Source organism: Ranitomeya imitator, chromosome 8, assembly GCF_032444005.1.
Source record: "Ranitomeya imitator isolate aRanImi1 chromosome 8, aRanImi1.pri, whole genome shotgun sequence".
Lineage (NCBI taxonomy): Eukaryota > Metazoa > Chordata > Amphibia > Anura > Dendrobatidae > Ranitomeya > Ranitomeya imitator.
Window position 1 is genome coordinate 44,500,136 of NC_091289.1, and position 23,006 is coordinate 44,523,141.

The 23,006-nt window shown below is 42.1% G+C and overlaps 1 protein-coding gene across 1 annotated transcript in view; it reads right to left on the reverse strand.

Annotated features, from left to right (window-relative positions):
- The window catches only part of LOC138647652 (inter-alpha-trypsin inhibitor heavy chain H3-like), an 80,743-nt gene that overhangs the window by 24,625 nt on the left and 33,112 nt on the right, over positions 1–23,006 (reverse strand). The window contains exons 11-16 of the mRNA XM_069736818.1: positions 21,622–21,803; positions 13,569–13,754; positions 12,242–12,381; positions 11,414–11,574; positions 10,845–10,883; positions 2,763–2,795 (exon numbers count right to left, since the gene is read on the reverse strand). Of these exons, the coding sequence (XP_069592919.1) occupies positions 2,763–2,795; positions 10,845–10,883; positions 11,414–11,574; positions 12,242–12,381; positions 13,569–13,754; positions 21,622–21,803 (741 nt within the window). The remainder of the gene's footprint in view (positions 1–2,762; positions 2,796–10,844; positions 10,884–11,413; positions 11,575–12,241; positions 12,382–13,568; positions 13,755–21,621; positions 21,804–23,006) is intronic.

A 23,006-nucleotide genomic window follows, 5' to 3' on the forward strand; every position in this document is an offset into this window, starting at 1 on the left:
TATTATCTGTATTCTTATTTCTGAGGATATTGTCCCAGTCTACCAGATTAAGGGCATCTCTAAGCTGGAAAAACTTTGCCTTCCTAAAGTTCAGTGTTTTTGTGACTCCCTGACAAGTCCCCCTAGTGAAAGACAGGTGAAACTGTACAATATTGTGGTCGCTATTTCCTAGATGCCCGACCACCTGCAGATTTGTTATTCTGTCAGGTCTATTAGATAGTATTAGGTCTAAAAGTGCTGCTCCTCTGGTTGGATTCTGCACCAATTGTGAAAGATAATTTTTCTTGGTTATTAGCAGAAACCTGTTGCCTTTATGGGTTTCACAGGTTTCTGTTTCCCAGTTAATATCCGGGTAGTTAAAGTCCCCCATAACCAGGACCTCATTATGGGTTGCAGCTTCATCTATCTGCTTTAGAAGTAGACTTTCCATGGTTTCTGTTATATTTGGGGGTTTGTAACAGACCCCAATGAGAATTTTGTTACCATTTTTCCCTCCATGAATTTCGACCCATATGGACTCGACGTCCTCATTTCCTTCGCTAATATCCTCCCTTAAAGTGGACTTTAGACAAGACTTTACATAGAGACAAACCCCTCCTCCTCTCCGATTTTTACGATCCTTTCTAAACAGACTATAACCCTGTAAGTTAACTGCCCAGTCATAGCTTTCATCTAACCATGTCTTGGTTATTCCCACTATGTCAAAGTTACCTGTAGATATTTCTGCTTCTAGTTCTTCCATCTTGTTTGTCAGGCTTCTGGCGTTTGCGAGCATGCAGTTTAGAGGATTTTGTTTTGTTCCAATCTCCTCGCTGTGGATTGTTTTAGAAATGTTCTTACCTCCCTTCTGAGTATGTTTTCCTGGATCTTCTTTGTTCAAGTCTAATGTTTTTCTTCCCGTCCCCTCTTCTTCTAGTTTAACGCCCTCCTGATGAGTGTAGCGAGTCTTCTGGCGAATGTGTGTTTCCCAGGTTTGTTGAGGTGTAGTCCATCTCTGGCGATGAGTCCATCGTACAAGTAATTCACACCGTGGTCCAGGAATCCGAATCCTTGTTGTCTGCACCATCGTCTTAGCCAGTTGTTTGCATCAAGGATCCTGTTCCATCTCCTGGTGCCATGCCCGTCTACTGGAAGGATAGAAGAAAAAACTACCTGTGCATCCAGTTCCTTTACTTTCTTCCCCAACTCTTCAAAGTCTTTGCAGATTGTCGGTAGGTCCTTTCTTGCCGTGTCATTGGTGCCAACATGTATCAGAAGAAATGGGTGGACGTCCTTGGAGTTGAAGAGCTTTGGTATCCTATCGGTCACATCCTTGATCATCGCACCTGGAAGGCAGCATACTTCTCTTGCAGTTATGTCCGGTCTGCAGATGGCTGCTTCTGTGCCTCTCAGTAGTGAGTCTCCCACCACCACCACTCTTCGTTGCTTCTTGGCTGTACTTTTTGCTGTCACTTGTTGCTGTGTGCCCTTTTCTTTTTTGCTTGCTGGTATTGCTTCATCCTTAGGTGTGCCATCTTCATCCTCTACAAAGATTTGATATCGGTTCTTCAGTTGTGTGGTTGGTGATTTCTCCATGGTCTTCTTGCTTCTTTTGGTCACATGCTTCCACTCATCTGCTTTTGGAGGTTCTCTGACACTTTTTTCACCTTCTGTGACCAGTAGAGATGCTTCTGTTCTGTCTAGAAAGTCTTCATTCTCTTTGATGAGTTTCAAAGTTGCCTCTGTTAGCAACTACATGCCTTTTTAAAAAAAAAAAGTTCTGGATATCCCCTTTAATTAAAAATAATACACTGTTTGATTTGCATTCATAGCCCTTGTTATGAAGGAAAAGAGACAAGTAACATCAGGGCTATCTACACCCAGCCACAAAGCTACTTCACCAGTATCCAGGTGATCATGTGATCGCCAGGACCAACAACGGAGGAGACTGTCTCCACAGGGCTCATATAAGCCATGTGTATACAGGGATCAGGAAGGCAAAAAGAGAATAATACAATTTTTGCCTTTAGTTATTGAAGAAAATATAATCAGTGATAATGTGGAGCTCATGGGCTGTCCAGTCTGAATCAATAAATATGAAGTCACTGTGTGTGACTGCAGACTTATGAATCCCCCTTAGTGCATGCACGGTGTTCTCTGTGGATTTACTGGTTTCTGACCCAGGACTGCAGAGCATGTATGAGCTATACATACTCCTGGCCAGTGGGAGGGGCATTGCTTCCATACACTTGTATGGAGTGAAGCCATGCCCTCTAGTTCACCACACCCTTTAGTCAGCCACACCCTCTAGTTGGCTATGCCCACCGGACAGCTGCGTTACTAGACAGGGCACTGCCTCGCTCCATACAAATCTATGGAGCGAGGCCATGGCCACTAGATGGGCACTGGACAGGAGTATGTAGAATGCATATGCAGGGTTGGACTGGCCCACCAGAGAACCGGAGAATCCTCCGGTGGGCCCTGGCTTCTTCTTCAGGAGAGTTCATTTTGCAAATCTTGCAGTTGCTATGGAGCTCTTTAGTGGGGGAGAAAGGTGGGCCCTCAAAATCAAATCCTCTGGTGGGCCCAATGTTCTTCAGTCTGACACTGCGCATATGTACCCTCCGGTCCCACATCAGAAATTAGTGAATCCCTGCAGTGCAGATTCTTATGTCTGCAGACATACAGAGTGACTGCAGACTTATTGGCTTTAACCGGACAACCCCTTTATTAAAGCTGTAATATGACCATGCTGTTTTTTTCTAATTGCAATAATTACTTACCAAAATTTGTAGTGGATTGATAACTTGGGTAGGCTGGGGAGAAAGATAAAAGCACATTAATATAAACCTATTCCTTAAACAGTTGTGAAGCTCAACCTATGATGAGCCAATGCTATTACTGTGTTATTCCATGTTAGACATTCATCACATATGCATGCATATGTCTAATAGATGGTGGTCCCATCTTTGGGACCCGACTCTTTCCCAGTCGTTGTGAATGGAATGGTGGATGTGCATGCAGAGCTCTCTCTATTCATATCTATGGGCATCCCAAAAAACCTGTGGAGAAACTTGTCTAACTTATTTTGGGAATTTCCAAAGAAATGTAATATCTAGTGACGGTATTAGAATGTATCATATGTTTAAAGGATTTTCTGAGTTGATAAAATAAAACATATAGAAATTTGCCTACTTATGTAACGTAAAAATAATTAAGCCACCATAGCTTATAAGTATTTATGGTTCTTCTCATTATCCTGCCCAGCACCTTTGTTTTGATGATGGGACCACCTGCTCTGGGTGGGACTACCAATGTGAAAGGACTGCAGTTTCCATGATTCTGCTCTCCTCTCATAGATATTTCCTTTTTTTTTTACAGCAGCCTACGTGCCCCTGTGTTAAAATTTGTTAGATTAATTATAATTACTTTATCAGCTATGTTGTTCTGTTGCTCACTGACTCTGCATTAACTGCTACCTAGCATGTGCAACATGATTGCTACGTAGGTAGACATAAAAGAGGAGAGCTTGGAATAGAGGAGTTAAGAAAAATAAGAGGTAGGTCACATTTTACAGCCTGTTACAGGGAAGAGGTGACAACCAGGACAGGTAATTGTAACACTCCCCGGATGACACAATGGTAATGCCTCCCGGGGAGGGTGATGCCATGCCTGGAAGTGAAAAAAATCCCTTTAACAGGTAACACTCGCATACAACACATTCCTGACCCCAGGCCAGAAGGGGGAGCTCTAAACCCGATTTCAGGGTAGCTTCTCTATAAGTTCTGGTCTGTCTGTGTGAGACAGTGAAGGGAGAGGAAGCATGTGAGGAGAGAGAAACTGGAGTGGAGCTGCGATTGGGCTCACTCCAGGTTTGAGCGCAAGAAACCGGACACCGGAGTCCGAGGTTGTGTGGGAACTGTATGCCCGGTACCAAGTTCCCCACCGTCCTACGGGCGCTTCATAATCCCATAAGCAAGCAAGAAAAAACAAAAGCATCTCAGATATAGTCAGTACATTGGTAAATAATCTTACTTTCTATAAAATCATTCATGCAAAACTTTTAATCAGAAACCCCCTTTAAGGATATTGACAGGTTTGGAGGCGGTATTTTTCTCGTAAAGAGGTACAGAATACATACAAAACGTACAAAACACATTATAAAGGACTGTCAATAGCAGTTAGGGTGATTGATGATGGTATTTATAGTAACAGATTTTTGCACCTTTTGATGAATAATTATGCCAGTGTTACTCAAGAATGAAACGTCAATTCATTTAAAGCTCCTCCCTCCATAAAAAGGAAGTTACTATATACCTGATCATGCGGTATGCAAATTCCATGTTTCCAGTGAAAAAGTTGGAGACACTGGGAAGATAACATAAGCCGGTGCCCTAAGCCTGCCCAGTCGCACTTGATTGACAAAGAGCACAAAATACAGAATGCTAAGCATTCCCCTCAGGGGTATCAATCCAGCCACTATGGCAAGATTAGGCCTTGACTTGTCTTCAAAGCATCTACTAAGAGTGAGCGGACCCAAAAAATGCTCGGGTTCGCCAGGTTCGGATGGATTTTTTTTTGAAAGTTCGGTTCGGGTCCCGAACTTGACCCGAAAATGGCCCCAGACACGAAACTCTATATAAGTCAATGGTGACTCAAACTTCTGTGCTGTAAAATGGTTGGAGTAAAGGATAAAACGTTGCAAAAGGAAAAAAAAAATGGGAGTAAGAGCAGGACAATTGCACTGCAAACATATGTGGATAGGGAAAGGACTTAAATGGGTTCTGCCACCATAACAATCATGGTAAAATAAGAAATACATGAATAAACATACAAATTGTAACAGTGCCCTCACAGAGACTGAGGCTTGCTACCCCCAGTGCAGTTAAAAATTCCCCCCCCCCCCCCGAGACTGTTTCCACATTTCCCACACAGAATCTGTTAATAGATTTCACCCACAGAGCATGTTTTTGCATTTCCCTTAGAAAGCTGATTAACAATTTCACCCACAGAAATGGGGCACAGTACTCCCACAGATATGGGTTAAGGAATACACACTTTTTTTATTGAAATGACTTAAAACAAAAAAAGAATTCACAAAACTAAAAGTAGCTATCTAGAACCAAGAGGCATAGTTCAAAGTGGAGGAAGAGGTGGATGTGGCGGTATGGGTGGAAGAGGCAAGGGAGGAGTAATCCAACACTGATTGTTTCTTTAGGTTTTTTTTGAGGGGGGGATATTTTTTTATTTTGGGGGTATTTTTGTGTTTTTATTTTTAATGGTACTGACTTGAAGCAACCTTGAATTTACAAAACTAAAAGTAGCTATCTAGAACCACGAGTCGTAGTTCAAAGTGGAGGAAGAGGTGTACGTGGCGGTATGGGTGGAAGAGGCAAGGGAAGAGTAATCCAACTGGAATGCCCGCCAGGGCTGTGGGGCACTCGGTACAGGGCCCGGTTGCTGTTAAAGGGGTGGTCACGGTGGCAGCGACCCGTGGCCATGAGAGCCCAAGTAAAAGGGATAGTCTTTAAAGGTGTTATGTGAATAAAGTTTGTTCGTGACACCATCTGTGGTATTCGGTCAGAGGGGACCGACACTGCTTAAATGGGTCCTCCGGAGTGATGTTATGGCAGCTAAGATGGTATAACTTACCACAGGTGAAGTTGGGTCCCCAGGGCTCCCAGTATGTAGATGAAGATGGTGGATGGTGCAGTAAGAAACGGAGGACACAGGTTTTCAGTCTCTTTACCTGGTTTACTGAAGAATTCAAGCAGCCACAGTCCAGGGAACCAGATCACATGTACAGGTAGGGTCCGGCCGGCCTGGAAGCGAGTTGGGAATCCCATTTACCGGGTGGAGTTAGAAGCCTTCCCTCTAGCGCTGTGGTGTAGTCCCTTGCTGCCTGTGGCTTCTGTCAAGGTCCTCACTGTTCTCTCTGTCCTACTTGAAGGTAGGACACTAACCTGTATGACAGGTGGCTCAAGTGTTTTTACAGGATCTATCATGACCCGGGTTCTATGCGCCACTGTGTCTCTAGCGGACAGGTGACGTGTAGTCCCGCTGTCCTGCCGGTTTCTGCTGTGAGTCCCTCACAGCCTTGGTCTTCCGGCTACCAGTGTCTGCGCTCTGCAGGGAGGTATCTCAGTCACAGCTATTGTCCCCAGTTCTCACTCTCCTGTGCATCACTTCTCCTAAACGCTCTCTACAATCCATTTGTCTTTCTCTCTTTCTAGGAGCTGCAGCACTTCTCGTGGCTGCATGGCCCCTCAGCTTCCTTCTCCTCTGTCTCTCTGGCAGGAACTGCCTCTCACACTGCCTGACTTTCCCTCCAGACCAGAATAAATATAGGGGAGCCACCCACAAGCTGGATCAGAGCTCCCCCTTCTGGCCTGGAGTGTGAACATGTTGTATGCTTGTGTGTACCTGATAAAGATCCTTCCTCGCTTCAACGCGTGACACCACTCTCCCCGTGAGGAAAGCAATGTCACTGTAACAACCAGGACCCTGGGGTGTTACACAACACTGGTTGTTTCTTTTGTTTGTTTTTTTTGAGGGGAGGGTATTTTTTTTATTTTGGGGGGATTTTTGTGTTTTTCTTTATGGAACTGACTTAAAGCAACCTCGAATTTACCAAACTAAAAGTAGCTATCTAGAACCATGAAGCATAGTTCCAAGTGGAGTAAGAGGTAAACGTGTTGGTATGAGTGGAGGAGGCAAAGGAGGAATAATCCAACACTGTTTGGGGGGGGTTGCAATTTTTTTATTATTTTCTTTTTATATTTTGTAGATTTTTTATGGAACTGACTTAAAACAACATAGAATTTTCAAAACTAAAAGTGCCTATCTAGAACCACAAAGCTTAGTTCCAAGTGAAAGAAGAGGGTGACTTGGCAGTATCTGTGGAAGAGGAGGAGAAGGCGGTAGCCAAAACAGGTTTTTTTTTTTTTTATTTGGGTAGGAGGCAACAACGTGAAACTAATGGCAAACAGAGTTGAATACTGGCTGGCTGCAGCTGTTATTGTTGTCTACTCATCCATAGGTATGGACAAGTCTTGTAGGATCCACGCCTGGTTCATTTTAAGGAATGTTAGGTTCCCCAGTTAGATGTTCTGTGTCCTCTAAGAAAATCAATTGTAAGATCAATTGATCTTGATGGTGATATCGAAGCAATAAAATAATCCACACCATCTTAAACAGAGACCAGGTGAGGGAACATTTAGTTAAGTTAAATTAATTTATATCTCATGGTCCAGATGAATTAGATCCTAGGGTACTGAAAGAGTTAGCAGAGGAAACTGCAGAACCACTAGCCAGAATCTTTGAAAAATCCAGGAGAACAGGAGAAGTTCCGGAAAATTGGAGAAGGGCAAATGTTGTCCCTATTTTCAACAAAGTAAAGAAGATAGAGCCAGGAAATTACACGCCAGTGAGGCTTACTTCTCTATCAAGAAAGATCTTTGAACAAATTATTAAACAACATGTATGTAAGTACTTGAATGTGAATTCGGTAATTAACCAGAGCCAGCATGGGTTTGTAGCAAAAAAGTCATGCCAAACGAATCTAATTTCCTTCTATGATGGAATCACTGACTGGGTGGATCAGGGAAATGTGGTAGATATAGTATATTCTGACTTCAGCAAACCATTTGATATAGTATCTCACATTATCCTTAAAGAGATGACCAAATATGGGATTGACAAAGCTGCGGTTAGGTGGATTCATAACTGGCTCAGTGATCATACTCAAAGAGTGGTGATAATTGGTTGCACATCCAATTGGAAGAGTGTTTCAAGTGGGGTACCACAAGGCTCTGTCCTGGCCCCAGTGTTCAACATTTTTATAAATGATCTAGATAAGAGAACTGAAGGTAAACTGATCAAATTTCTAGATGACGCAAAGCTAGGAGGGATAGGTAACACTAGAGAAGACAGAGGATGGATTTAGAAGGATATACAATGGGTACGGAAAGTATTCAGACCCCTTTTACATTTGTAAAAATTTCGACATCTCTGGGTTTTTTCCGTCAAGATGGGGTGCAGAGTGTACATTAATGAGAAAAAAAATGAACTTTTTTGAATTTACCAAATGGCTTCAATGAAACAAAGAGTGAAAAATTTAAAGGGGTCTGAATACTTTCTGTACCCACTGTATACTGAGAACCAGGGCTGAAGTTGTATCTGGTACCTATGGGAAAGATGACAACCCATTGGGCCTTATCCTCTATTAATTGCTGTCCTGGTTCCAGAAGAGGGATTCCTGGACTCAGAAGAAGAGGCCTGCAGCCCTAAAGTAAGTATGATGCCGCTCACACATAGCAGCACACCGAGGCTGGGACACGACATGTCTGTAGGATGCCAAAGCGAGTTGGAACAGAAGCTCACCCATGACTACCTTGCTTGGGCATCTTACACCTTGATAGCTGCGATCCAATGTCTTATTACAGAGACATTTTTCTCATATGTAAATGAGATGTTAAAATCTGTGGACCGGACCGGACATAGATCTCCATGAGAATCTGCCTCCAGAGCTTATTTTTAATGCAAAGGTTGCTCTCTTGATCTGTGTATAATTATAACAACCCCTTTTATTAAAAATAATCTCTGGAGGCAGATTCTCAGGGAGATCTATGTCTGACCAATAGATCTTAACAGCTCATTTACATATAAGAAAAACATGGATTTCTCTCAAATAAAATATTATATTGTATCGCAGGTATCAAGGTATCATTTTATTCAGCTTCATATGACCTGCATGCCAATATAGATGGCTTAGGAGGGTTGATACTACTGACAGATTCCCTTTTAAAGACAACATAAAATATAATCTACATTACAAATTTATGTAATTATACCTCCCCTTGAGAAAGCAACACACGAAACGTGCGTTGCGGCAGTGCTGGTGTGCCTCACTGATTCCTCAATAATTATGGGTAAGCAATAGTGATGAGCGAGTGTACTTGTTGCTCGGGTTTTCCTGAGCACGCTCGGGTGACCTCCGAGTATTTGTTAGTGTTCGGAGATTCAGTTTTCATCGCGGCAGCTGAATGATTTAAAGTTACTAGCCAGGGTGAGTACATGTGGGGGTTGCCTGGTTGCTAGGGAATCCCCACATGTAATCAAACTGGCTACTAGCTGTAAATCATTCAGCCGAGGTGATGAAAACAATCTCCGAACACTAACAAATACTCGGAGGTCACCCGAGCAACGAGTATACTCGCTCATCACTAGTAAGCAATATTTTACCTAACCAATCTTCCCTTGCCTCTATTAATGTTTGGCTGATCTTATAGTGTATTTACATACAGAGATTGGGTATTTTGGTACTATGCACATTTATGTGCTGCTTGATATATAGGATTTCAGTGTAAGCCCTCCATCCTTCATTCCTCCTTAGTAGACTCATTTTTTGTATTTAATGGTAATGATTTAATAAATGTTTTAATATGTGATGTTCCAATACATTATCTTTTTTACTTTTCACTGGTGGTTTATGGCAAGTCTTTTATGGTTCCTTGGCTTCAGTGATTACAATTTTATGGCGATCCTTTACTCTGGGCCTGAAAAGTGACTACACATCTCTCATGTATTCTCATCCTACCTTTTGCATTCTTTCTGCCTCCTCTTCTCGGATCTGTGTTTGATTCCCCCTGCTTCCAATATGGCACTTGTTACGGAACTGCAACTCAGGACTAGGGTAGAAGGGGGAAAAGCTGACCCTGAACTATGACTAGGCTGAAACCGTACGATGGAGTGGGCGGCCTATTCCTTGTGAATAGACCCACTGACATTTCCTAGACTAAACTCAAACGTAGAAATACATGTAGGGGGGAAGGGTATCCCTGAACGATCCAGGGACTGGGAACAAAAACAGGTAACATCCTAGTAGGAAAATAGAGGAAGCTGCAGAAACGAATGCAGAACCAAAAACTAAACTGGCAGAACTAGAGATCCCAGAACTGCACAACACAATACACACTGATAGCTAACAAGGCACCAAGCCAGAACACTAGCGGATTAACACTGTTGTCCAGCAAGGATTGGGAGGCAGGTGCTGGGTAATAAAGGGTGATACAAACACCTGACCTAGGACAAACCCAGCACCAGGGGAAAAAGACCAGCAGCCAGAAAACCACAACAAGATGGCGGATGGTCAAAACGAAATAGATTCTAACACAACTGAGTATGGTTTTAGTCCTGTCAAAGGAGGAGACAGCAATGCTGCCATTGCTGGGTGTCATAGGTGACATCCAAGTACGATATGATTGTCTTGAGGAGTTTTATGGTGTTATATTAAATATGTTTGCGTGTGCTGCTGCTGAACATATGGTCAGAAGGTGTAATCAGTTCCGTACTGTGACCGGTGAGACAACACCATCTCTTATTTAAACTCCCAGCAGTCTATTGAGAATTGCCAGTAATTTTTTTAAGGGATTATTAAGAATTTTGTATTATTTTCTTATGGGACTAAAAACGTACAGGAAGGTAAGTTGTTAACTACCTATATGTTCTGCCCGGCCCGGATCTCTGCTGGCTCACAGTGATCACAGACTGCTCCTACGAGTGATTCCGCAACTTCCGGTGATGTTATGTCAGTAGAGCATTTTTTCTCTCGCTCTGCTCTGCTTTGATGCATCTCTGCCAATGTCATGCTGACTGATGTAAGGTCAAAGGAAGCAACAGAATTGCTGGCAGGAGTGGTTATAGATTATTTTTAAATTATTTTGGATTAGGATGGTGTCAGACAGCTACAGAACAATATTGCATTATGCTACTGTAATATGTCCTGATTCTTTAGCTCCCACTCTGTCTCGGCTGGTCAGTGCTTTTGTTTATTAACTATTCACAAATATCAGATTATAACTTACACTGAAGTAAAGCTGGATTGGAAACAAATCGGTCCTGTCCTGAAAAGAAAAAGTAAAAGTAAAAAGCACAGATTATACATAATGAAAAAATGCTTGAAATAAAGCTTGCTGACATCCCTGTTTAGCAAGAATGCCATTGGGCAGCTATCAAATAACTTAAAGAGAACCTGTCACCTCAGAAAACACTTCTGCAAGTGAAAAGCTTTACAATGCTGCCTGGCCACCATACTGAAAGTGCGGCTTCTAGGAGAAAATTAACTTCTTTCCTCCCTGGAGCCGCTGGCTATCAGTCATAAGGGTGGTGAAGGGAGCAGTTACAGTCACTGCTCACGGCACCACTTACTATACTGCGAGTAGTGGTTGTAAGCACGCCCAGAACATTGACTGACAGCTCGCGCTGCAATGCATCTGTGTCAATCAAAGACAGAGATCCTATGCGTGAGTCACCTATAAAATATAAAGTTGAGGACTCCTCAAAGTGAAGGTTCTCCTGGTTCCCATACTAAAGAACTCAAAATTTATTTGCAATATTCTGATTATTTTTTCTATAATTTAGAAAAAATTCCTACCGTCCACAAGTTTATCAGCGATTAATATTTCTTCTTCCTTCTCTTTGTCCTCTGGTTTTGTAACTACCATCGATGTTAATGGAGTCACAAACTTAAACTTCAATGACAGCTCAAGCGCCTGCGCCGTTAGGTTTGCTTTTTCGGATGGGTCCGCATAAAGCCTAAAATTAAATAATTTTAAGGAATAAAATAAAAATTCTTTAAATATTTAAACAAATAATGAGCTCTGCAGTAGACATATGTACCGTAATCACATACCGTATTTAAATCCATATACTGACCCCTATAATGACCCCTAGTTTAAGTTTGTAGTCTAACAAAATTCACGTAAAGTGATGTTTCTTCAATTAATATTTCTAATCTTCCTTGTTATATTCAAGCCATATAACATTTCCAATATTGCAAAAAAAAGTGTATTTCAAACAGGCATCACCTCTGATGAAGAGGCGTATCCTCAAAATGTTATAATGGTGTGTGGTTGTACACACTTAACCAATTCTATAACAAATCTTCAGATAATTGGAACTATACTGCTCGTGAAATTTGTAAAAAGTTCTTCCTTTCATGCACTCAAAGTGAATGTTATTTGTTGGTAAGTGTTTAAAAAGCATTATTTCTTGTCATGTTGAAGATATCAAAGCCGATAAAATAAATAAAAAATATTAATTGAAGAAGCATTAAAGCATTGTGTGAATTGTGTTATGCCATTGTGAGATTTAAGGAATTTGGCGAGAATCTTATACACACAAAATATTTAAAGGGTAAGGCCACAATGGTCATCATTTTTTTTTAATATACAGAAATGTAAAATTGACCCTTTTTACATACCGTTTTTCCAGTAGCTGCTGAATGGTGAGATATGCCCAGAGTCGCTCTGTAAAGTCACCAAAGATGTATTGCTGCTTCGTGCTCACATCGTCCATGCTTGGAAGCTGAACATTTTCAGTGTATTTCTTGGGTTCATCAGCCTATGAGAAATACATTAATGCATTAGGTTCCCGGAGTAGTTTCTTAGGGCTTGATAATGGTATATCAAAACAAGGTACAAAATAATATGGCAGGAATGTGGTTTCATGAAGACAGCCGTTTTATAAATGGAAGTTGGTCTCATGATCTGCCTGTTATTTTGAGGACGACTTCAGAAGCCACAGAAAAATTGGAATATTAAAAGTCGGGAATTCAAGTGAAAAGCTAAACTTGTTTTCCATGAATGGTCAGGGTCCCTAGATGCAGTATTTAGTCAGTAATATATCAGTATAGTATATTATAATCACATCTAACCCTTTCTATAATTAAAATAATAGAAAAAAGGTCCGAGAGTATTTATGTAAAAAATCTAACAAATTTTATTTAATCAAAAGATGATAAAAGATAAACAACAGAATTACACTAATAGCAGGAATAGAGAGGATTTAAGGATTATATCCATATAAAAATATCAAAAATGTTACATGGAAATGCACCAGTAGGAATCCTAATATATAGGAAATTAAGCACAACCAGTATGGCTAATTGCAGCAGCAGCAATGTCTCCCATATAGTTACTCAGTCAAGTCTGAAAATGAAGGGGTAGTGCTACATGTTAGAGCCAAAATAAAGTGCAATAGTGCGTACTACTTGTATGTAACATAAGTGCTTGAGTGCAAGAGTAACTGGCACATAATGATGTAGTGTAACTTACATGGAATTGTAGGTGGTACGTAATGGATCCCCACCTGCCGCCTCGACGCACGTTTCGCCGGTCTTCTTCAGGAGACGCCTCCTTATTATATGGATATAATTCTTAAATCCCCTCTATTCCTGCTATTAGTGTCATTCTGTTGTTTATCTTTTATCATCTTTTGCATAAATAAAATTTGTTAGATTTTTTACATCAATACTCTCGGACCTTTTTTCTATTATTTTAATTATAGAAAGGGTTATATGTGATTATAGTATGCTTTGAGTAGTAGTTATCATTGGTTATTGAATCAGCTTTTGGGGATTATTTGATTCAACAGTATAGTATATTGTATCTTTGTAACTAATGAACGCAAACCATTTCATAAACTCCTACTGCCTAGCCTGCCCCTTCCATGACCTGTGTCTCTCGAGTCTAATAGAAAATCCAAACCAGGTAAAAAATCCCACAACTACACACATAATCTGTACTTACACCTTCTGCATTTACATCCACAAAAAATGAGTTCAAGTCGTTATCTGTTACACGTCCGGCAACGACAATTTCACTCCCTTCAAAGTAATGTTTGAAGTTGTTCTCAGTGAGGTCAGCGATTGCGTTCTCAGGATACTGCATTTCTATGTTAATCAATGTAGGATTTGCAATTTCATTATAAAACCCCTAAAGTGTAAAAAAAAAAAAAGAGAAAGGAAACAATCAGCATGTGCATAAACACGCATATGGGTGTAAAGATATAGATGTGTGCGTATATATGTATATATTAGATTTGCAGCACCCCAGTCCAGCAGCCACGTCATTAGTCTGTGGTCGCTGCACCGTGTGAACTTCCTCCTACCTGCGTTTCTTTTGATTAGTTGGTTAAGCATGATGAAATGCGTGCATCACGCCACAATGATGATGCAGCACTAGGCCTACTAATCAGCATGTAGGAAGAGATCTGCAGGGCTCTGGTCCTGTGGCATGGGCTCCTGATGTGGTTGCTGACTGAAGCTCCTACATATTCTTTTGCTCAACTTATATACTAAATAAATATACAGTATATTTATTTAACACTTATGAAACCAACAAGAAACAAAAACTTTTTTTATTCAATTGTCCTCCAGGCATTGCAAAGTGAAATCTTGTAATTTACTTCACTCCCTTATTTTGCTTCCTTTTCTCCCAAGCACCATGGTGCTGTGCTATTTCAGCCGCCCAGTGTCACAGCGGTAACTCACACGCATTCCCAGAGCCGTGCTACCCATTGTATTCGCCGCTCTGCTCCTTCTTGTGTCATGCCGCCGCGCTGAGTACCTCATGCAGCATTTCAAACTCTGCTGCATATTCCTGCTGTATCCACCTGGCTATAGGGAACCTACAGGGTTTGGTTTCCACAGCCTATCCACTGCCAGCATGGGATATATTAGGCTCCTCCTCCTGTTCCTTGCCAGAACTTAGGTTCCTGTTCCTGTCTGTCTCCAGCATCCAGTCTACAGTTTTTGTCTCAGCTGTCTAGTGTCTGACCTCTCCACTCCTGATCTCGGCATAGTTTTGTGAACCTGTGCTGCCTGCCCCGACCTCAGACTCTGACTTTGCTTCTGTCTTGCCCCCTCTGTGCTCTGCTTTGCTGCTTTATCTGTGGGTCAGCTGCTGCAGGTCCGGGGACTGGCCTGGATTGATCTGGTGACTACCTGTGGCCAAACTTATCCTCACCACCAGATGCTCTAGCAAAAACCAAGTAGACACTTAGTCATACCCCTCCAGGACAAAACACCACTGTCACACTCAGTTCATGCTCCTTTAGAAGCTTCTTTTATTTGCTGCTTAGGAAGATCACACACTGCATTCCTGTAATACATGTATAGGACTTCTCTCTAAGCCTCTCTGCTCCCTACCCACGTAGTCAGACAGGAATTGTTATTTTACTTTACTACACTGCAATCAAGTCATCAAAGTACATTGCAGTATTCTATAACTATGCATATTTTAGAACTTTGCCTGATAATCAAATTTACAAAAATGTTTAGTTAAAGACCACAGATTTTTGGGTATATTCTTTGGCCTGCTGACAGTCTCACCAACTTTATATATTTTCTATTCTATGTCTCTAAATTAGATTCCATTAATAGGGGTATTGCAGTTTCAGCAAATAAAGTCTTTTCATTGAATGATAGAAGGTTTTACAAACTTCCAATTCTGTATCAGCTTTTAGTTTTAAAGATCTCAGTTTCAGAGAGAAACCTTTAATTTTAACCTGTCCTGGTAATCAGATAGACACAAAAGTGTTCTCCTGCTCACAAGACAGAGCTTTGATAGCCATACAGTAAAAACCCCTCATACACAGACTGACCGAAGAGAGTGATCGGTAATGGAGAGATTAGTAATACAATCATACTGAGCAGAGGATATATACAGCACAGACCAAAAGATTGGACACACCTTCTCATTTAAAGATTTTTCTGTATTTTCATGACTATGAAAATTGTACATTCACACTGAAGGCATCAAAACTATGAATGAACACATGTGGAATTATATACTTAACAAAAAAGTGTGAAACAACTGAAATTATGTCTTATATTCTAGGTTCTTCAAAGTAGCCACCTTTTGCTTTGATGACTGCTTTGCACACTCTTGGCATTCTCTGCCAGAAAAATCTTTAAATGAGAAGGTGTGTCCAAACTTTTGGTCTGTACTGTAGATGAGATACACAGGCCCCCTGAGGAAGTATTCACAAAACGTGTGTTGGGGCAGAGGGAAGCAGTCAGATGCCACAGCAGAACAAAGGATCCTCATGATTCTGGACTTCTATAGGTAAAAAAATCTTCATTTTTACTTTCTGTTATGGTATCTTAGGCATTTGCACATAAGCACAAAAACGTCCAGTTGGCCTATACATGTACATTTACATGCACTTGCCCTTTCTAGTCCATGTGGACTCTCAATACAGCTACGGTAAATTCAGTAAGGCTGTGATTATGCATAGTATGTATATAACCTATTGAATCTAAGAAAAAAATCCCTCTGACATGATCCATTTACTGATCAATGCATCTTATTACTACTAATTTATATAGGGATCTGCTGTGCAGCCCCTCACACAAGAGGAACCTTCTGTTTTGTTTTATTATTACTAACTGGTTTGCTGATATTAATATTAGTTAAATAAAATATACTGTTTTTTTAAACAATTTCCCTTAAGTGGTTATCGTTGTATGCCCTTTCCCCCTTATGTGAATTGATTAGAGACAATACATTTTGATTTGAATTAAGCTATTTATGGTACCACTTTACTTGAACACCCTTTGTTTGATTTAATATACACAGATGAGGAAGATTTTAGCAAAAGAAGTTATATGCCTCATTCAGACGTCCATTTTTTGTGTGTATGTGAAATAGTGATCAATTTCCATCAGTGTACTGGACCAGATTTTCATCTGTGTTTGGTCAGTGTGTTCATTTTTACCATTAGCGTTCCAATGGTTTTCTTGCATGCAAAAACAACTGATGAAGGTTTCTGAATCTTCTCCTAGCAAGCAAACATGAAAAACAGCACACGGGTGCAACAAGGATGCCATCAGTGTTATTATGCACCTGTCCTGGTTCAGGGCTCTTCCCCCTTTGCCTCGGTCCACTGAACTTTTTTGTGCTACACATCGGGCTTTGCACATAGCCTGGCATGCTTCCATGTGATTTTCTATCTAGGTCTATATAAGGCCTACCAAAACACAAACCTGTGTCTTTGTATTAAGACTGCAGTGTTCCTAAGACTTTTTGTTTTTTTTGTGCATGCAACCTGTTTGCGGTCTTCTGGGTGTCTCCTGGCTGCCTGTGGCTTCCATTTCTTCAGGTACCTGTCTGCCTGTGGCTTTCAGTACCTCTGAAACCTATATGGAGTCTCCAGAGCTTCTCCTAGCTGCCTGCTGCTTCCATTTTTTCAGTTATCAGTCTGCCTGTGGCTTTCAGTATCTCTGCAACCTGTAGGCAGTCTCCAGGACGTCTCCAGGCTTCCTGCGACTTCTAGTACTTCAGTTACCTGTCCGCCTGCAGCTTCCAGTGCCTCGGCAATGCAACCTGTCTGCATTTCTGAGGACATCTCCTGGCTGCCTGCAATCTCCAGTTCTTCAGCTATCTGTCTGCCTGTGGCTTTCAGTAGATCTGCAACCTGTCTGCGGTCTCTAGGATGTCTCCTGGTTGCCTGTGGCTTCCAGTTCTTCAGCTACCTCTCTGTCTGTGGCTCTCTGTACCTCTGCAAACTGTTGTTTCCAGGACGTCTCCTGCCTGTGGTTTACAGTATCTCTGCCACTTGACTGCAGTCTATAGGACATCTCCTGTTTGATTGTGGTTTGCAGTAATTTTGTAGCAGTGTTGAAATTTAGTGAAAATGGGGTTTTGTGATTAAATTAACTTTCATGGCAAGGTATGACTTTGCAATTTTTTTAAAATTCATCTGATCACTCTTCATAGCAATCTACAATTAAGGAGGTTGTCCCCTTTCAGACAATGTTCTGCCCTGGCTGCAGTTTGATAAAAAATAACAAGTAACAATATTCTCATAATCTCCGAGTCCAGCGCTGAGTCTCCGGCAGTCTTCCTGGTGTCTAAGGGTATGTGTCCACTTTCAGGATGGCCGGCGGTATCGTTGGAGCGGCTTTGCCGCTCTGCGCTAAGCCCCGCCCCCTTTCTGGGACGCGATGATGCCGGATGTGTTCATTGCACACATCCGGGATCATCGCTCCCCACCATAGGGCCCTGTGCTATATCTTGCGGCGACGCAGCGTCGCCGCAAGATATACGGACATGCTGCGATCTGAAAAGACGCGCAGCATGTCCAGAGTCGCAGGGCCGCCGCGTGCGTGTTACCACGCATAGTGGAGACGGGATTTCATTAAATCACCTCCACTATGCTGTAACATCTGGACGCTGCGTGTCTGACGCTGCGGCTCTATGCAGCGTCAGACACGCAGCGTTTCCTGCACGTGGAAACATACCCTAACATGACATTAGCAGCAGCACTGCCCTCACTTCAATAGCGCGGCATCCAATCAGTGAGCTCAGCGGCTCGGAGGAAGCTGTTACATCTACACAGGTAGATAAGCTGGGCTCACTTATTGGCTGCAGTGCTTTAAACATATCAAACAAAAAATGTCCAAATTATTCAACTGGGCACTTCCACATACAATATCACAAAACTTCCATATTACACCATGTTCGTGAAAATATGAAGAGATCCCGATTTATAAAAATTTACTTTTATTTAATGATAAAATTAAAAAAGGCAAAAAGGTAAAAAAGCAAAACTACTGTCAATGGACACCAAACAGCCGATCACATAGAAATATTAATTGCATAGTCATGAACAATCCAAAGCAGATTTTATATATACAGTATAATTCAAATGTAAAAAGTGAATTACTATAAGTTCCTATAAATAAATACAGCTTGTGTAATGAATTCATATAATCCTCTGACAATATTAGTAAAAACCAAACCCCGGATATATACTTGCAGTGGAATTTTAGATACGGGGTATATTAGACATATAGATGCAAATGACTGACCGTTACGATACAATGCTATAATGTGCACTATTTGCAGCACGCACAATCCTCTCGTTTCTGGACTGGGACTGGTATTACAATGTACAACTCTAATCTTACATTATTTTAGTAGACTTTCTTCTGTTGTCGGACTACATTATGCATATGGAAATTACCTGCTGCTATCTACCGATACCTCAGTTTTTAAATTAATGTGCTATGTCTCTGTATTTTTATTTGCATGCATTTTTATACATTTTAGATTAGGACCATATAAACTGTTATATATGACAAGTCCAATTAAGTTACCGTATATACTCAAGTATAAGCCAACCTGAGTATAAGCCGAGACTCCTAATTTTGCCACAAAAAACTGGGAAAATGTAATGACTCGAGTATAAGCCTAGGGTGGCAAATGCAGCAGCTACCGGTAAATTTCAAAAATAAAAATAGATACCAATAAAAGTAAAATTAATTGAGACATCAGTAGGTTAAGTGTTTTTGAATATCCATATTGAATCAGGAGCCCCATATAATGCTCCATAAAGTTCATGATGGGCCCCATAAGATGCTCCATAGAATAATATGCCGCATATTCTGCTCTATAAAGGTTGATGGCCCCATAAGATGCTCCATAGAATAATATACCGCATATGCTGCTCCATAAAGGTTGATGGCCTCATAAGATGCTCCAAAGAATAATTTGCCGCATATGCTGCTGCTGCGATTAAAAAAAATAAAAATGACATACTCACCTCTCGTCGCTGGGTGCCAGGTGCAGGGGTCGCCGCTGGCTCAGGCCCCCGGCACTTGGGATATTCACCTGTCCCCTTTCCACTGCAGCGCACTGCTGTGTCTTCCAGATCTCTGTTCAGGTAGAGGGCGCGCACAAAACACGTCATCGCGCCCTCTGACCTGAACATCACAGCCAGAGGACGCAGAAGGCAGAGCCCGGCGGTGGAACAGGGACAGATGAATATTGCATGGCTCACCCTCCCCCGTCATACTCACCCCCTCCTGGCGCAGTCTGCTCATCTCTGCTTCTTTGATGGTCTCCGACGTGTGCTGGCAGCTTGTTCCTGTGTTCAGCAGTCACGTGGTACCACTCATTAAAGTAATGAATATGCGCTCCACGCCTATGGAAGTGGAGTCGTGTCCATATTCATTACTTTAATGAGCGGTACCATGTGACCGCTGAACACAGAAAGAGTTGCAGGTGCCAGAGACCATCTGAGAAGCAGGGACTTGCAGAGACTGCTCCGGGAGGAGGTATGATTAGTTACATAGTTACATAGTTATTAAGTTACATAGTTATTAAGGTTGAAGGAAGACTTTAAGTCCATCTAGTTCAACCCATAGCCTAACCTAACTTGCCCTAACATGTTGATCCAGAGGAAGGCAAAAAAAAAAAAAAAGGGTATCAGGGACAGTAATAGGGACACATACGGCAGCAGTGGCTCAGTATTGGGGTATCAGGGGCAGTAATAGGGACACATACGGCAGCAGTGGCTCAGTATTGGGGTATCAGGGGCAGTAATAGGGACACATACGGCAGCAGTGGCTCAGTATTGGGGTATCGGGCAGTAACAGGGACACATACGGCAGCAGCGGCTCAGTATCAGGGTATCGGGGGCATCAGCAGGATGAGGAGTTTGTGCAGGTTGGGAATAGATGGTGATGGGCCTGGAATATGAGAAGTTAAATGTGTCTTTGTTGTATTTTCTTGTTGTAGCTGGAAGAAGTTGTCATGTCGGTCTGGGCCAGATGGAAAAGACGGGAAAGTAACTATTCCATCAAAAAGGACGTCAGCGGTAAGTCATTATCTGTAACTGAGCAGTGATCTCTTATATGTTCTGTAGGACTGGTATCTACCACTGACCATATGGCGGTAATATCCATATTGGTCTTTATACAGAGATTATCTTCAGTAACCACTCCTGCCGCTCTCCCTCCCCTGCCGACCCCCTGAGACAATGACTCGAGTATAAGCCGAGAGGGGCACTTTCAGCCTAAAAAAATGGGATGAAAATCTCGGCTTATACTCGAGTATATATGGTACTATTAAGCGATCTATACTCACTCGGCTATAGTGAAGCACAAATTATATACATTTCAATTGAAACTTCTGATTGGTTGCAGCGGTCACATGCCTGTCCGGCCAGAGGATGAATCATAGAAACAAGATTCTGAAGTCTCCAGTCCAAAGCCAAAAAACAGTTTGTGATTTGAAGACTTCTAATAAATGTATCTTCAGACTTGCTGTGTTATCACCTTCCTTCACTGGGCAGCAATCTAGCGATATAGATTTCCAGTTAACCTGCACAACTTCTGAACAGGTAAGAAACCGGTGCTGCCTCCAGCTTCATAAGTGAGTGTGTGTATCCCTCACAGCCCAGATAATTAACCACCAAAGTGCCTCCATAACCTCTCCTTCAGTAAATAGGGGACCTGGACAGTGTCATAAAAGCGTGTTGGGGATTTGAAAGGTACAAATATTCAATTTTTTTTTTTCTTGCCTTTTTTTTTTAAACAGTCATTAGTAAATGGCCCCTTTAAACCAATACATGGTTACCATGTACCAATACGGGCAGCACAGTGGCTCAGTGGGTAGCACTGCAGCTTTGCAGAGCTGGAGTCCTTGGTTCTCACCTTGGACAACATCTGCAAGGAGTTTGTATGTTCTCCCCGTGTTTGCGTGGGTTTCCTCCGGGTTCCCCAGTTTCCTCCCACATTCCAAAGACATACTGATAGGGAATTTAGATTGTGAGCCCCATTGGGGACAGCGATTATAATGTGTGCAAAACTGTAAAGCGCTGCAGAATATGTTAGTGCTATATAAAAATAAAGATTATTAAAAAATAAAGATTATTAAAGATTATTAATACATGCACAAAATTGCTAAAAGATATCAGAACCAAAACGCTGTGATCATAAAGAAGTTGAAAGATAAATCTCAATTGCAATGTATTATACAAACATAAGAGTTAAATAGCACTTTGAAACAGTACCTGCAACTGCAAATGTGCATCGGAGTCTTCATATATGCGACGAGCGATTCCTGAATTTTCTAACGCTAACTTTTCCAGAAAAGGAAAATCAACACTATGGCCAAAACCAAGACTGTACAAGGTGTATTTCCCCTGAATGGCTTTCCTTACGTTCTCTTGGATTTTTGAAGGGTTCGATTCACCTAAGAGAAAAAAAAAATCACAATTTTCAACATTTTAATCTGTATTTTTTCAAAATAAATTATGTTTTTCAATGAAAGCAAAGAGGACACAGTATGGGGAGTGAGGGCAGGGCCGGCGTCAGCACCCGGCACAGCGGGCAAATGCCGGGGCCCTGGGGAGAGAGGGGGGCCCACTCATGCTGTCATAGATACAGCTGGGAGAGCAGAGCAGGAGATAACATGCTCTCTCCGCCTACAAAGTCACTGCTGGCTGTGTTCTCTTAACCCCTATGTGCCAGCTCTGACACAAGCATCTTATCACTCAGTCAGTGCAGCCAGGCAGGCACACATAGGGGTTAAGAGAAGGCAGCCAGTGTGACATTGTTTGTGGGCGGAGAGAGCACGTTCTCTGCTCTGATCTCCGCCCCTGGCTGGCTGCCATGCTGCTGAAGTTATGAGGCAGATTCAGGAGGAGCTCCTAGTCCTACCAGTGCCTGAGTGAGTGGCGCTGCTATATACTATGTGGGCTGCGCTGCTATATACTACGTGGGCTGCTATATGCTACGTGGGCTGCTATATACTACATGGGCTGCTATATACTACGTGGGCAGTGTTATATACTACATGGCTGTGTTTATATGCGATCATGAATCGGGGTATGTGTTAAAGGGGGGGCCCACTGAGACTCTTTCGCCCGGGGCCCTCAAAAACCTGGAGCCGGCCCTGAGTGAGGGTGATGGGATGTGTGCAGGCACAGTACGGGGAGTCAGGGGTATGTGTGAGCAGGCAGTATAGTGAGGGGGTAAATATATGAGGAGACAATATGGTGAACAGGGGGATGTGAGAGAAGACAGTATGAGGAGGGAGGGGAATAGTGTGAGGCAACAGTATGGGGGGAGAAAAGTGAGTGGGCACAGAATAGAGAATGAGTAGCGGGGGCGTAGCATAGGGGGACCGTGTAAGGGTACAGCCAGGAGGGGACAGTATAACAAGGAGGGGGAGTGTTGATGAAAGGGTACTGTATAGAAACTGGGCCCCATAGGGAGGACACAGTGTGAGAAGACAGTGTGAAGAGGGATCCCAGTATGGAAAGGAGAGGTCAGTGTCAAGAGCATGTACCTTAAGAGGGACAGCGTGTGGTCATATTTTGTGCAGACAATATAGTGAGTGGCAATTATTTATTCAGGAGCTCAGCGTACTGCAGATCTTTTTATTCAGGGGCAT